This window comes from Pollachius pollachius, assembly GCF_949987615.1.
Source record: "Pollachius pollachius genome assembly, chromosome: 5".
In the NCBI taxonomy this organism is placed as follows: Eukaryota; Metazoa; Chordata; class Actinopteri; order Gadiformes; family Gadidae; genus Pollachius; species Pollachius pollachius.
This window is the reverse complement of record NC_136938.1, coordinates 16,303,534-16,320,216: the sequence shown is the minus strand read 5'-3', so window position 1 is coordinate 16,320,216 and position 16,683 is coordinate 16,303,534. Positions and strand designations below refer to the sequence as shown.

The 16,683-nt window shown below is 44.2% G+C and overlaps 1 protein-coding gene across 2 annotated transcripts in view; it reads left to right on the top strand.

Moving 5' to 3' along the window:
- map2k5 (mitogen-activated protein kinase kinase 5) overlaps positions 1–16,683 on the top strand; it is a 50,296-nt gene that overhangs the window by 30,744 nt on the left and 2,869 nt on the right. For both annotated transcript variants that reach the window (XM_079736163.1, XM_079736164.1), the window contains 4 exons: positions 3,358–3,384; positions 3,748–3,780; positions 9,845–9,906; positions 10,805–10,850. In XM_079736163.1, coding sequence (XP_079592289.1) covers positions 3,358–3,384; positions 3,748–3,780; positions 9,845–9,906; positions 10,805–10,850 — 168 coding nt within the window. The remainder of the gene's footprint in view (positions 1–3,357; positions 3,385–3,747; positions 3,781–9,844; positions 9,907–10,804; positions 10,851–16,683) is intronic.

Sequence of the window (16,683 nt, the reverse complement as noted above, 5' to 3'; positions counted from 1 at the left end):
CAAATGGAGGATATAGAAAATGTTTGTTAGTCTCTCATCCTAAATCTAAAAGCCTCAATCTCATTCTTCATTCTTTTATGGGGGCCACTCACAGAATTGTCAGGCACATTATTTTTTTTATCTTCGCTTTGTGTGTGTCTAGTCATCATCTTTTATTTGTCAGTGGGAAGAGGCAGTTTCTTCTGGAATATCGCTTCGCTACACACACCAGCACAACTTATTTGCATTCTTTGTCGGGAGTTAATGGAGTTTTTGCCTGGCTCGCTCTGAAAGTCTTTGAAGACACCAAAGCTGATGTGGTGTGTTTACACAGCCGCCAGCGGTTTCTGCTGCTGATTGATTTGTTGCCTGCTTTCTTTTCTCACTATTCATTTTTTTGTTTTGTAATTTACCTAAATGTAGATGGATGGGGGGAAAAACATGCCACTAGTTTCATGTTAATTAAATCCTAGTTTTGAGTTGTGTTTCTTTGGATATGTTCCATTCCACTGCAGTGTCAATCAAACAACATGGTGCTCCTGGCACTGTTGTTCTGCTTTCTCTGATTGGTTTCTTCTTTCTTTCATCTCTTGAATTGACGGAATTCATGTTTCTATTTTATTTATTTTTGTGATTTAGTTTTCATGATTTTTTCAGATAAGGGAGAAAGTCATATATTGATGATGCATACATACTTAATAAAGTTGCCTAAAACACATAACATATGCTTATATTTGACTCAAAATGGCAAAACGCATTGCAGTGTAACATTGCACTCAGCATATATACAGTAAGAACCGCCATAGAACCTTCAACCTGCCATCAAACACACATGTCCGATAAAGAGCATATACATTTTGCCATTATTGTAGTTAGCAAAATCTTTAGGAGAGGATAAATGGACTAACAACCACAACCTTCTGGCAATGTTTCTCCAACATGTGTTCACGTCTTTGTGGTGACAGACAGGGGCTGCCCTTGCCTGCAAGCAACGAAGGCCTTTGAAACAGAGGTATTCAAAGGGTCTGTTCTAACAAGGAACTCCCTTTCTTAACCTTCGTATTACATGTATTTGAAAATCGGTGGTTTTCAAGTGACGATCGACTTTTGAAGTAAACGCATCCCTTTATAATAAAGCCTTTTATAATCACCCCCAATGTACTACCCAGCCTCTTCATGATGATGTTGAAAAGAGAATAATCGTTTCCATCTTTATCCTGTAAAGCTGGGAGATTATTACTTATCTCTGTGCTGAGTTTTACCTCCCTTCACAAAAGTTATTGTTTTTCTGTTTAACATTACATTATTAATCAAGTTATCTTTATTTGGTATTAATTAGATTTAATGGTTGGCTGTTGCACTGAAGCCTCAACCCAGATGGATTGCTTCACTCCTCGATGTTCATTATAGTTGAATTGTCAATGCCACCAAGAGGCTTGAAGGACTCTCTGATGAAAGGGCATTCATGCAGTTCACAACAATTTTCAGAAGTAGTCGTAGGTAGAAGGACATTGGTGCCACAAACCAGTTGAATGTACTTGGTCTCTATATCCAGTGTACCCATTATCTCCATAAAGGATAACCGTCACATTTGCTATCTTCTAACACCCCTTGCCCACTGCATCCGTCCGTTGACGGATCTCATTGACTTTGCATGGGGCGATCCCAAAAGGCATTGTGGGTCCGTCCACTCCGTCGGCTCCGTCTCTTACGATCAGAAGTTGAGGAAATTGTAACTTTTCAGGCTGCAACGGATCCGTCAGCCAATCAGATCGTGGCTCCGTCGGCAAATACCACTCACACATCCACTATAACAGCGTACTACTTTATACAAATATTGTGAAACATCTCAGAGTGCAAAGCAAACTTCTTTTCCGTAAGTAATAAATAAATGCATGTCCGTGGTCCGTGATCTGCATCCTCCGTTGGTCCAATTTGCCTAAAGGACGTCAATGGTCCGACCAGAAACGCAGTGGATGAGGCAGACGGTGATCTTTCTCCACATGCGTATGAAGCGTCATGCTGTCTTACATTAGAGCACAGCCGAGTGCGACGGTTTCCCTGTAAAAGGCAGTGGTGTTGAGTCTTATTATACTTTGATCATCCTCGTTCCACAATGTTCACCCTCAGGACAAACATGCATGTAGCAATGCTCTAATCAGCCAATCAGCCCACGGTGTTCAGAGTCTGTGCTGCGTCGAAAAGGACACGACACTGATGTTCCAATTAATATGTGGTCAAACTCACGTGAACAAGGTGCTCTGACACTCTCAATAAATGTCCCACACCTCTCCCGCGTTCCACTCTCCAGTTGCATGCCATTTTGATCGTTGTGAAATCTGGTTGTTTAAAGAGTCTGGAAACCTGTCTTTAATTTATACATTGTCTAATAATATATCCAGTCAAATTGAGCATTTGCTTTAGCCGGGCTGAGATGAGTCCTTGCACACACACTTCAAACAGGCAAATGACCTTCGGTTTCCTTCAATTCATTTTACATCAAATTCATTTATATGTTAACACTGTAGCGGCAGATTCAGTAGAGCACTTTTACAGCTAAAATTATCAGCATTCATTAGTGGATTGAGATGAGAGCTTTGTATAGTTGTGCAAAGATGTCTGGTGCTTCCTATTCAGAGATATAGTAGATCTCCTAACTAACTTCACGAAAATATGTGGTCATGTAGACAAATTATTTATTAAAAATTATTTTAGCAGATTGAAGCACGCTTGCCGGTGTTTGAGGAATATGTGCACACACTTTTGTTTTACAATCCATGAGACCGATTTGATTAAGGTACACTTGATTCCTCAAGTCAACAAAGTGGCATCTCTACAGCAAGCAGTCTGTATCTAATAGTAATACGTCTTCAAAATAGCTGCAGCATCAACCACAGTCAAAGATATACATTTATATATACACCCAGTTAGTTGTTGTTTTGCTTGCATGCATGCAAGCCTTATTGGGTGTCAATAGTCAAACTTCTACTAGGAAGCTCCCCAAGGCATTTCAATTCACTTCAGTGTACTGTGCACTTGTGTTAGGGCAAAAGGCCTTCACATGCACATCCCAGGGATTAGTTAACATCCCAGGATTCCTGTATAACCTGGAGGGCACAGATAAAACGCTTCTCTAAAATTTGGCATTATTAGGTTATTTCTCTCCCCTATTCACTACAAATGAGACCAAGGCTATTAGCATTTGTAAGTTTTCATTATGTAAATGGTGCGAACACAAGCACAAATTGCCACTAGGAATGCAATAATTTTCCCCCAGTGATCATAATGTGTCCAAGTGCATCGTTGTGATTATGACACACTAATTACATTTTCCTTCATCTCCTCTGTCTGCTGTCTGTCTCCGTGTCTTCTTTACAGATTCAGAAGAACCAAGGCTCTTTAATGGTACGGCTCTTTATGGCATAAAAGAAAAGGAGTGCAAAATAGAGTCCCCTGCACTCCCTCCTTTACACCCAATAGTGTTTCACTCTTGATTGGCTCTCTCATTCGGAAACCCCTCAAATTGCCTCTTTGAAATGAAATATTAGAGCGGGCTTTAAGTGCTGGTATTACATTAAGTGCCATTATGGAATAATAAAAACATTCAGTAGCTGAATGATGGCTCTGCCACAGCTCGCTGCATTTGATTAATCTAAGTAGAGATGGTGTTTTTTATTACACTATTTTCCCACTATTTCCAAGATGTCGCATGTAAGCTAATACTCCATCTCTCCCCATCCCTCCCTCTATCATTCTTTCATCTCCTAGCCTCTCCAGTTACTGCAATGCATCGTTGATGAGGTGAGTCGCCGTCTTATGTGCTTCTGCATCTAAAGTCGCTCCTAATGGCCCGGAAAGCTTATATTTTGTTTCCTAATGAAGCAAGCCACTCCGGTGGCTTTGCTCCCCGCGCGCTCCTGCCACCCTCTGCCACGTGCATCTGCCTGCAGCTATATACGCATGCACCTGCACATCACTCTGTAGGCTACAACGAGCACGGCTGACACACACACACACACACACACACACACACACACACACACACACACACACACACACACGTGCGCTAACACCCACACCCACTAACCCAGACACGCATGAAGACAATGACATTCCAAGCTATATAGGGGATTTACACAGTGATTTTTTAACACACATTCAGAATTAGTAAAAAAATACCTTTAATAGGAACATTAGTTCTACCCTTATGGCAATAATTATTGATGGAATAATGAGGAATGACTAATTATTCGACCTTGTTTAAGTTAACAGTAACACCTTTCTGCTCCCCTTCTGGTCCTATCCCTGTTTTGTAGCTTGCGGGAACCACACAGGATGTGTTTCTCCAGCTGCTTTTGATGCTAACCGAACGGTCCCCTTCCCTGAACCTGTCTTCTCTACTGACACAGTCTAATAGTGGAATGCCCCAACATGTCCATAACCCCACCTAGAGGACCAGCAGACTAAACATAGCATGTCACGCGGCCCTAAGTGCCTATAGATTGGCCATAATTAATAATTAAACGCTTTTGCTTGTAATGGGTTGACCCAGGCTGATCTGTTCATTAGTCAGTGGTGCGGAGGCATCACTCAAAAAAAATTCCTTCGCCCTTTGCTGCCGTCTCCCCCCGAGGCAAGAGAGAGGCCGCCTCCATCGGCCAGGACCTAGCCTGGCCTCTACCTCCCCCCCACCACCAACTCCCAGAGTCACTCCCCTCTACCCCATACCAGACCAGGAACCCCAACCCCGGGAGAGGATGAAGGCAGAACAGGAGAGCGCATCATTTGTTTACATCAACGAAAATCCCCTCAGTCTTAGAGAGATTTATGTATCTATGTATATAGATATATAAATATATATTTTAATTTCTTTACGTTTTTTATTTACATAATGCTATCCAAACAAGTCTGCACGGTCACTGTTCCGCATTGAGAACCAGAGAAAAATAATAAAAAGCACAAAAAAGGATTGCTGTGATCAACAGCACATTTCAGCGCTCCGATCACAAGGGCCACTTTATTCATTTTTTAAGGCAAACAGAATTGCACACACATCTGCCCTGGGTCTAGTTGTAATACTGCCAGCCCTAATATGCCATTGGTGCTATTATGCACAGTAATTCTTAACCTTGCCTCATTGGTTTCAGCAACAATAGGCTAATGGGATGTCTGACCTTCTTCATTTTAAACAGCACACTGCAGTTCCCAAACTGCATTGGCAAGGGTCCTCTCATGCTCTTAATCCAAGGATAACACGTGCAAAAGGCTGTCCACACACAATCGCTGCTCCGGTGAAGGGGGTGGGCTTGCTTTGGGTCTTTGAATAACTTGAAGGGTTTGTGGCTACCGTTGACCCAGTGGACTAACTTTAAAAGCATCTTGGGTTGCATTTAATGAGAAAATCAGTTGTCGCCCTTCCAAAATGTGATCAAATACAAACGGGCTGTACTTGAAAATAGTGCTGAGTAAAATTAGTTTTTCGATGGCGTGTGTGTTTGTGTGTGTGTGTGTGTGTATTATAAACAATGTATGGATCAGTAGTATCATCCTAGTTAGTTAGTGAGAGTGTGTGTGTGTGTGTGTGTGTGTGTGTGTGTGTGTGTGTGTGTGTGTGTGTGTTTTAAACCATGTTGTGGATCAGTAGTATCATCCTAGTTAGTGAGTGAGAGTGTGTTTGTGAGTGTTTGCGAGAGACACACTCCAACAAGCGCATACAGGAAAATCAAAATCTTGGGATAAATGAAAACGTTAGAAGCCCTTAGATCTGTCTGGAAATCCAATGATGACACAAATGGACCCAACAAACATGTTGACCTACAGAGGGGCACAAACACAGTGGTGCACACACATGCACGTACATGGTAAACACAACAATTGGCTTAAAACAGGAAGTCTCTTCTAGGGTTGATCCTGCCGCGTGCCATGTGTCCGTCCCCATTAGTGGACCACTCTCCTCTACTTGTTGCATAGCAATTGGCCCTTCTGATAAGGAACTGCTGCTTCAATTTCAAGCCTGTAATTACTGATCTAATTTAGCCTAATAATTGGCTCGTGCCAATGACATGTATATTTACTTGTAGCCTCGTCGCACAGGTCTCAAAATGGAGGCCATTGACGGGCGGCTTTCATCCGCCACGCTCCTCTTTGCTCAGCCGCCCGCCGCCACATCAAAGCAGCACTAGCGTTTAGCTCAGCTGGAAATATGAATACATGCATGAGTGTGTGTGGGTGTGGGTGCGTGTGCGCATCTGCACGTGTGTGCAAACCCTGGTTCTAACAAAATGTCTGCAAATATTCCATGGGCTGGAAGAATACTGTCTGAATTGACCCCCTTAGCTGATGTCTCCAACCATGTGTGTGTGTGTCTGTGTGTTCATGCGTGCGGGTGTGCATGCACATTTACCATATCCCACTGGGTGGAAATTGTTTGGTGCTCTCCCCCTAAACGGCGTGTACAGTGATGCATGCAGCTCATAGCGCTGGAGGGCGATTCTGAGTGTTTGCGTGTGTGGTACCCAGGCGCCTGTGCTTGCGCTATGATATATTGCTAATCTAGCGGGGGCCTTCTGAAGCACAGCTAGATTAGAAGGAGCCCATTCCTTTGTTAATTTAAATAGGTGCATGCATCACGCTTTGCCGGCACCCGCTGATCGGAGCATTAAGAAACGGGAAACACTGCCCAGAGGTGTTTTTAATAGCTCAGCAGGGCTGGTAATGTAAAGCGCTTGTATACCCCGGCACTACGCTTCGGTTCCACTGTGCTGCTGATCTAGAGCCATTGTGCCCGTGTCTTTTAAAGCGCCTGTTTCTCTATTTTCATATTTTCATTGCATACATTACCACCTGTGTGCACAAGCATGTGGTCTATGTAACAATTGTGTTGAAATGTCCATATATATGTAGAGTTATAAAATGGAAATAAATCGACATATAGATATTATCGCACTTTATTACGTATGAATAATTATATATGCATTCATCACACTCCTCCTGTTGGTAAGGCATCAAAAGAAAGCCTCCCAAAAATCCTCTCCACTATTTAAATTGTCCTCGCCTTCATTCCGGATCACTGGATTCCGATTCTACTTCAGCTTAACTTTTTTTCAAATCTTAAATCACAAAAGTTTACACATTTTGTGCGGCTGTTTTCAATGGTTCTTTGGCCATTGTACCAGAAAGACAACCCTTATTTGTTTGATTTCATCCAGCAGATGGCATTTAGTGGGAAATATTACATCCTATATCTCAGACATTTATATTTTACCAGACTGAGGACCTGAGCAGAGAAAACAGGACTAAAAGAAGGTTTCAGAGAAAGCAGGATCCATGAATGGATAGAGGACAAAGGAAGAGAGTAGGTGGTTAAGGTGGGTGTGCTCTGGGGCAATGGCAGACAATGTATTCAAACAGCCATTGCCACAAGCCACTCACATATGACCACACCTTTACCCAAACACAGAGTGGTACAGTTGGCCATGGAGACCTTACCATTAGATGCACCAGCGTCCGCAATAAAACAGAAATTTTAACTTCCCCTCTTTGTACTCACAGACTACCCTCTCTGTTTTTTTTGTATGAGGTCTTACGTGCCCATAATGTGCAAACAATCTGGTCTCCATCTGCAGGTTTACCGAAACACACACATACACAGACACACAGACACACACACAGACACACAGAGACACACACAGAAACAGAGAGAGAGAGAGAGACACACACACACACACACACACACACACACACACACACACACACACACACACACACACACACACACACACACACACACACACACACACACACACACACACACACACACACACACACACACACACACACACACACAGAGAGAGAGAAACACACACACTGTGTATGTGCTGATACATCCGCTGATACAAGCACAATTTCTCACACACACACACACGCACAAGACTCTTTGGCTCTGCGCCTCCTTTCATGCAGAAACTTTTTAAAAGATCCGTTGGACTTTTTTGCGCGGCTGTAGCACAATAGACTCCTTCTATCACTGCGGGTTGACCGAAAGACTGTGATAACTTCTCACAGATCTCTCCTTGAGTTTTCCTTCTGCTAATTGGCTTTCTGCATAGTTGTAGAGGTTGAGTGGTGTGCAGCAGCACCTTTTGTTGGCCGTACCTTTTGAGTCTATAGCCGTTTCCCTTCTGTTTACTTCCCTTTGGAATCACTAGACGTCTTGACCCAAGGAGACAGAATTCAAGCCGTTAGCAGAGGCAGTCGGAGGTCATATTGGCTGTCGATTAACACTCCACGGCGATGCCTTTAGACGGGGACTGCTGCTGCAACAAAAAAAACAGAATGTAACTTGTCCTTGGGAATCCAGGGTTTTCACATCAATGTCCCCTTTGAACTGGCATTGTACACATTGTCATCTGATTTTATTTATGACAGTGGTTCCCAAGTCAATAAAAAGTTCCTGGGAGACCTTGTCAAAACAACATATTTTTCCTCCTCATTATTGGAGTAAAGTCCCCACATTGAAATGGCTCTTAGATTTGAGGTCCCAATGAAGATGGAATGTGAATTCTAATGGATGTTAAAAACTTTATTCAGAGCCATAGAATGTGTAGCCTTGTAATAAGATGATAGGTTCAACCAGGTATTCAGGCTTCCCACTTTCTCTTTTTTTTAATGTTACCTAATTGATGCTCATAGCTTGTTTTCTAAACTTTTATGGTGTGAAAAATCTCTACATTTTTTACGCCATCTATATTCCATGACATCAGACAATAGGTGAATAAGGGATTTATATTGTGCACTGATTGCAGCAGTCAAAGAACTGTCAAATTCAGAAAGCTGGCGTGTCACCTGCTTTTCAAAGCGCAATGTCAACTATCTTGTATCTGTATTAAACAGAATCACATGTCCCCAGGTGCATGTTGTGCTGTTTTTCAGTCCAGAGAGCCAAGGCTTTTAGTGGCTCTAAATTATGTCAAGGACCAGTCTTCGGGGTTCCACACCACAATAGATGATTATTTAAAACTGTCCATCCACATGAAAATGGCCTTTTCGCCATTTCTTGCCATGACATTGTGCAATCCCTGACCTCTTGAGCTGACTGGCGATGTCTGAACAACTTCAAAACGAAAATGCAGTGTTTTCTTTGCTCTATGCCCTGCAGTGATGTCAGCGTCGCTGATAACCTCTGTTTAAAAAAAATGGGAGGCCAAAACTGAGATTCTTTTTCAAATCTATCTGCATTGTGTGCATGGCCTAATAACTTTCATTGGATATTAGCATGTGTATCTTAAATGGTTTTCTGTATCCTTTTATGATTTTTGAATCTTGATGCCCATAAATAACAATAAACCTTCATCGCCAACCTCTGAAATGAGGATGAAAGAAGGATCTCTTGTTATTCTGGTCATTTTTTTAGTTAACTGACAAAAACGGTTACTGCTGCAAATAAAACCCAAGGCTGTTTATTTTTTCTATTGCCAAATACACTCAATCATTACATTTTTTATCTATCCTTCTGGGAACTGTGATGGCCAAACAACTCACTTTCGGTCCCTTCCATAACCCCCCCACAACCCTACTTGTATATCCATGTTGAAATAGTAATTATTTAGTCCTGGCCTGTTGTGTTCTCAACAATAGGTTCAGGTACATTCCCTTAACCAAGGCGATGCTACAATATTATCTTGTCTGTTTTTTAGTGAAATTAGAGTGAAATTATTTGTTCGGTATTTTTTTATGTCAACATATAGTGATGTTTTAACAAATGTGGTTAACTGGGGTTGACAATGCTACCATGGGTTGTTTAAGTCTTTCTGAAGACTCTTTCTGATCTTCTTGTGTTCTTCTGCTCTCCTGTTCTGAACTTCAGGATCCTCCGGTGCTGCCCTCGGACCAATTCAGCGAGGAGTTTGTACACTATATCACTCAGTGGTGCGTATGCTGTGCTGTGTGTGCGTGTGCGCGGTGCCCGTGTGTGTGTGTGTTTGACTATTGTGTGTTAATGGCCCTGTGGTTTGCGATGATATGCTTTTATGATGGCTGTAATATTCAGTGCTGGTCAAAATGGATATAAAAGCTATTCAGTGTGAACTGTTTTCTTTAGTTCGACAGAACAAAGGCAATGGTTTATCCACCTTTTTGCTTTGAATGGTTAGTCCCAAGTGACCTACACCGTAAAACAAACAATAATAAATACACAAGCATATCGTTTGTGTGTGTGCGTGTGCAGAATTGAATGTGTATGCAGTGCGGGTGGGTGCATGGCTTGGCACGGGCTGCACCAGCTGTTGTTTATTTCACATGGCCGCCTTATTTACTCATGAAGGGCACCTCTCTCTCAGGACACCCCGAGCAGGTACGCCAGTGCACCGCGGCCTAGCCCGGCTCCACACAGGGGCCCGGTCGGAACCTACTCCCCAGCTATTCTTAGTGGGCCCCCCCACAGTACGCCGTGATACATCACCCAGTAACATGACTAGCTCCTGAAGGGCTTTCAGCTAATCCCTCATAGTCCCCTATATGTAGGTCGTTATGACACAGAGACCACATATACTTACACACCGTCGTGGACACGCACATACACACACTTCAAACCTGGTAGACAGTTTGTTTAGGTTACTGGAGGTCAAGGCCTTGTTACTTCAGCTGCACTGCTTTGAAGGGCACAGTTGTCTCAAGCCCCACTCCTCGAATAAATACCTCCATTGTTATCGAAAAAATATATGTTTCACTAACATGCACATTGGTACGAAAGAAACAGACCTGTTGTGCTTTTCAGATCCTTTTTTCAATGGAGCTTGTATATGACTTTTTCTTTCTCCTCTCCCAGCATGAGGCGAAGCCCCAAAGAGCGTCCTGCCCCAAATAAGCTCATGGTAAGTTCCATCCAGCCTCCCTTTCAAACCATCAAATGGAACCCAGAAGAACAAAGAGTTCTGAATCACTGTACAACCAGGGTGATCATAATCATGCATTCCATTAAGGATTCCAATCAAGTGTGATTTCTATTAAATCAGTACCATTATGGTACGTGTAATTGTGTATGTACAGAAAGATGGAGCAGGTTGTTTTATTGAATGGGGACAACAGTAAAGAACGCTGTGAGCATGAATTGTAGGGTTGGGAGAGGGCTGACAGAGACCTTGTGGTAAGAGACCTGCTTCAACTGCGGCTCATAGAATTCAATACAAAAGAAGGCCATCTGAATTAATGTGTGCACGTGTGAGATCGGACCACAAAGGTGTATGCTGTGTAAAATGAGCGAGGCTTCTACCAGAGTGGCCCCACATGCTCTTCCGCTGTGTTTCCTCTTCCATTCGTTGTATGGGGCTCTTCGGCACGCAAGGCCATGGTCATTTGTACCGGCCACCTTTAAGAGCTGCGACACATTCTGGCTTGTCTTTCAGGACCACCGATAGCACCCGCCAACTCCACAGAGAGACTGAGAGAAGGGCCGTGTTTGTGAGAGAAAGACGCAGATGCGTACAAAAGCCTGTGTAAAGAGAACTGGACCATTTGGCAATGATTAGAAAGTCACAATAAGGGCTGGACGGATGGGCGGAGCAATAGGACCGATTGACTGATCAAAGTGTGATCAGGTTTGTTTGATTGATTGATTGATTGATTGATTGAAATTCCTTATTGACACATGCACAAAGGTAAGCATACAAATGTACAGGCCAAAAGGATAACACAAAAAAGCCTGTGGGCTTATTTCCATTGTGGTCCCTTAACCTGCAAGGGCGTCTCCCGGTTTACTAGCTGCTCCCTGTAGTTGTCCCTCTCAGCCACTTCTGCCTCTCCATTTGCTCTCTGCTCAAAGCCTCCTGCTTTTCACACTCCCCTCCTCCTCAACCATTGTTTTCGTTCTCTCTCTCCCTCCTCATTTCACTCTCCACCTCTTCTCCACCTGAGGACCTTTCCTCTGCTCAGGCCTTTGGCATTGTTGGTCTTCCTCTCCTTTTGTTACCTTCCTCATAATCCTTCTTCTTAATAATGTATTTCCCTATTAGCTTCCTCCGCTCTGTTCCTTTTTCTGCCCACAATCCCTTATTCTCTTCTTTGTCCTCCTCGTCCTCTCTCCCCATGATGGGTTGATGAGATAAGGTCATGGGTATCTGTCTCTGCAACTCCAGACTGTCTTTCCCTCTTCTCCTCCTCCTCACCTCTCTTCATTTCACCCCCTCTTCCCTCCTTCCCTCTTCAGTATCTTGTGTACATATTAAAAGTCTGTACCTATTCTATCTGTATGGTAATGCAGCTAGACACAGCTGGAGACGGTGTGTATATACACCTCTCTCTGTCTTAGTCTCCCTCTACCTCCCACCCCCTCCACCCATTCCTCCCTTTGCTACTGAATTGCCTCCATTTGATGGTGAGGTTTTTTTCTCTTTCATCTGCCTACTCCTGAATAGCAATGCTTTCAAAAGAACGCATGCTTGTGTTCGGTATTGGGCAAATTATGTTATTTTATGAGCCTACCCCCCCTCCCTCTCACCTTCAACACACGATATCTAAGCCCTTGTTTGCGCATCAGCTCTTAACATGCGGTTTCTCTAATCATTGGTGCGCCTTTTTATTGCCGTTGTTATCGTCATCTGGGTTCTGATCCTATTAGTCGCGCTTCCCGCGTCCGCTGAGAACCCCGACGACAATCGTATTGTTCGTCTGCCGTTGATGGGCTTCGTCACGGACATGAGACACAATAAGGGTTACAAGCTGATGCTAAAGGATTTTCTGATCTGGTTTTAAATGGCTTACCAGGCTCAGGTTAAGCTAAATGCAATGACACCAACATAAAGGAAAACTTTGGGCCTATTTTTTGGGGGGGGTTTCTTGGTTTGTGCTGACAAGCAGATTCATTCATGAAAGTATGAGCATAGGGTGCTTTGTCTGCTGGAACTTCCATCTGTATCAAATCAAATCAATTCAAAATCTTTAATATAAAACCAAGGTGTCGACTGTGACAACCTTGTCAGTTTTCCTGCGTTTGAAACCTTTTTATATTCTGTGAACTGAAAACAACCATTTGAAGAAAGGCAACATTAAGGAAACGCCTTGATGTAGTGGCTACGAGCCTTTAGTCACGCTAGCTAGCATTACGTAGCCTTGACCTCATGGCGGATGACTGGATGTGACGCCTGATACCTGCCGAACACCACGTCAGCCTCTAGGCCACAGGCAGTGGGCTGGGTCCCGGCCCGGCACCACTCAGGACAAAGCACTGGTGTCCTTCTAGCTCGGTCCCGTTCGCCTGTCTCTCCTTGGTCTCAAAGAGCGGCACGATGATCCGTGTCATATGAAAGTGACGGTGCGTTTGTTTCCGCCGGTGACTCTAATGCATCTTTCATCATGGGGACACCCTATCCTGTCATCAGAGGCTAACATGACGTTGGTCTGTGAGGGAGACTTTCCATTGGCCTGCTCCCAGGACCGCAGGTCTGCTGCCCGCTGTGTGCTGATCCACACCACCCGAGCCTTGGAGTTTGACTCGGGACGGGCTGTCATGTTTCATCTACTCGTGGAAGCACAAGACAAAATGGCTTCCAAAGAGCGGGGTTATGGCAGTATGTGCATTACCTAATTGAGTGTGTGTGTGTGTGTGTGTGTGTGTGTGTGTGTGTGTGTGTGTGTGTGTGTGCTATATTTTCCATTTTGTGATTGGGATTTGATGGACATGTCAGTCCTGTTCCCCCCCCCCCGCCTGTCCCTTATTCCCCCGTCCAGCGGCCTTCAACACATCCTTTTAGCACCTTTGTTAACGCAGCGCCTCCCCCCCCCCTCTCCTATTCATATGCACACGTACACACATTCACACACTCCCCAGCCCCAGAGGAACCAGATGAGTCCCTCTGCCTCTTACAAAGAACCCCCTGCTCATCCTGCGTCTAGCTGCAACCTCTTCACGCCACCACACACACACACATTCACTCACACACGTGTATGCACACACTCACACGCGCACAATACATAATACACACGCCCATAATGCATGACCCACACACATGTGCACATAATTCATGATGCGCACACACTCCGTACATGATACACACACGCACACACAAAGTACACACATGCATGTGCACATAACACACAATACACAGATGGGAGCATTGTGACTGCTGAGAGGAATCCTGAGCGGTTGCGCCACAAAATATTTTTTCGTCTGTATCGCACCGTCCAAATCATACATATAAGTTGTAATGTTTGGTTCTATACACTGGCTCAACACAACTTGGTTGTGAAGTAGAAAGTAGAAATACACACATTTTTGACACATGCACATATTCTGCGAGAGGAAGTAACTTTGGGCTTAAAATACAGAGAGGACGGCATTGCACCCCTGGCCTGCTGAACTATTTTTGTTTAATGGTCTTCTTTTGCCTGGGAGGTGGTTTGCAATCAAGGGGTCTTTGTGAGGGACCTCTCTTCCACAGACTCTTGCATGGAGCTTTTGCAGTTCACCTGTTCCCCACAGAATAAAAATGGAAAGGTCAGTCATGTTATTTCCCTCAGCAAAGCCTGCTCGTTAACAGCACAGCGTCTCATTTGGTAATGGCCTAAAATATTTCACAGTTGTACATAACAACAACACATATTTATGTTGACTTTAGACAACAGCTTTGGATTTGGTGTTTAGTAATCACTGCATGCATAGAAAAATAGGAAAAACCTCTGGTGACTCGACGAGACGTAAAGTCTAACATGTATTATTACTTTAAGACTTAAGGCATCTGTTCAAACCCACACACACCTGCTTACCTAGTTTATAATGGCTGCTACTGATTAACACGCACAAGGTCAAGGGCCTGGTTTGGCTACTGACCTCCCTCGGTCTCTCTCTCCCACCCAGACCCTCTCCTCTCACACGCCGGCCCGGTGAGCGTGTTGCGTCCGACGCTGCTCTAATGAGGTGATGACCACTCTCCGGTTGTAATTGCCTCAAAGTCCTTTTAATTTCTTCCCTGGTTATTAATCATATGCAGAGTTATTTAAAATTGCATGAATTAATCTTCGATTAAAAAGGCCCATCAAGAGCGCCAAACAATTAAAGAGTTGGGTGGAATTTCCCCTGGGTTTTGAGCCTCCTTTTTTTTCTTTTTTTTTTTCATATAATGAATATTATTCAAGCGCTACATTCAGGTGATTATGTCATTTTGATGTGGCCGGACTGGTGATTAATGCAGCCGTACCTTTAAACAAATCCTCCCCCCACCATGGCATCATCGCCCTCATCGCCATCATCAACGTAGCGTCAACAGCGACTTCCATCAGAACGGAGTGAGGTGAAGCTGCCGCCTAAGAGCCCTCCTGTCTCGCCTGGACCCACTCCTCTCAATGCTTGTGGCCACAGCAGGCCTGTGTTCCTGTATCGTGCACCGTGGAAAAAAGATAACAAGTGTGCATGCAGACTTGCACGAACACACATGCGTGTGTACGCGGGGGACAGGTGCGTGTGCGTGTGCGTGTTTGTCCGGTAAGAGGACAAAGCAAAGCCACGCACTCTTAACCAGGTCAAATGCCATCAGACACATTCAGTCTGTCAGGGTTAGTTTCTGGAGCCGCGCCGTGGAGCTGGTTATTAAAGACATCACTCTGGACTCACCTCTTTACCCCCACCACACACACACACACACACACACACACACACACACACACACACACACAGTTGGAGGCAAGGGGGAATGATTGATGAGATGGGTATCCAGCACATCGCAGCACCCAGGAGCGTCCACTCCACCCCGCTTAGACTGACACACACACACACACACACGTACTAATATGAGAGTAATTAACCTCAGACTGTGTTAACCCCAGCTGCACATTAGAAGGACACTAGGATTGATGGGGTTCCCCTCAGTCCTTCACCATGTCCACAGTCTGGACAGCAGTAGAACTCAGGGGAGGGTGTTAGCATCCTCTACTAAACTATGTAAAACTCATCTGCCGGCTAACTGTGAGCAGGTTATACACCGTACAAGCAAATCCGTTGTCACAATACTGCATAAGCAACATAGGCATATGCAGTGTTGACCAGCTATTTTCGAGATGTAATGTCGTTCTGCTGCTTTGTTTGTTGTATGTAATTATTGCCTATTGCTTCTGGTTAAATATGTTCTCACCTTCCATCATGACCCTGTACGCTCTGCAGAGGCTGTAGGTGAGCATGTTGGCATTTGATGCCACTGCCTAAGGAGAACGTTCACACTGCCCTACTTCTTTCAGCAAAGCTTGTAGGATTTGGACATTGTGACTAGAATCAATTTCCCCTACCCTCCCGAAAAATGTACCATTCAAAAGTATCTAAACATCTCGTGGCTTGGGATAAGATGTGTCATCATTACAACAACTACAACACTGCAAATTAGATGAATGTCTTTTCAAATGAGGCTGCACCGATGCAGTAATGTTAAGTACGAGTCACTGACCAACCTGACCATGTGTCCCAGACCGAACAGGCCTCTGAGACCAAGTATCTCTGCCCGCGGTGTCTTCTTCTCCTACTTAATCTTTTAGTCGAGCCTGAGCTCCTGTGAGCTGTTTGCCAGGATGATGTCTCTTCAATATGATGCGCACCCGTCATCAAAATCAGTACCGACAAGTCCATTCACTGAGGCCCCCGTGCGACGCTGTTTATCTAATTGTTCCCGGGGCATGGGGACAAATGGAATTCATGGGTCGGACTCAGTTTGACGTGTCTCATTTATA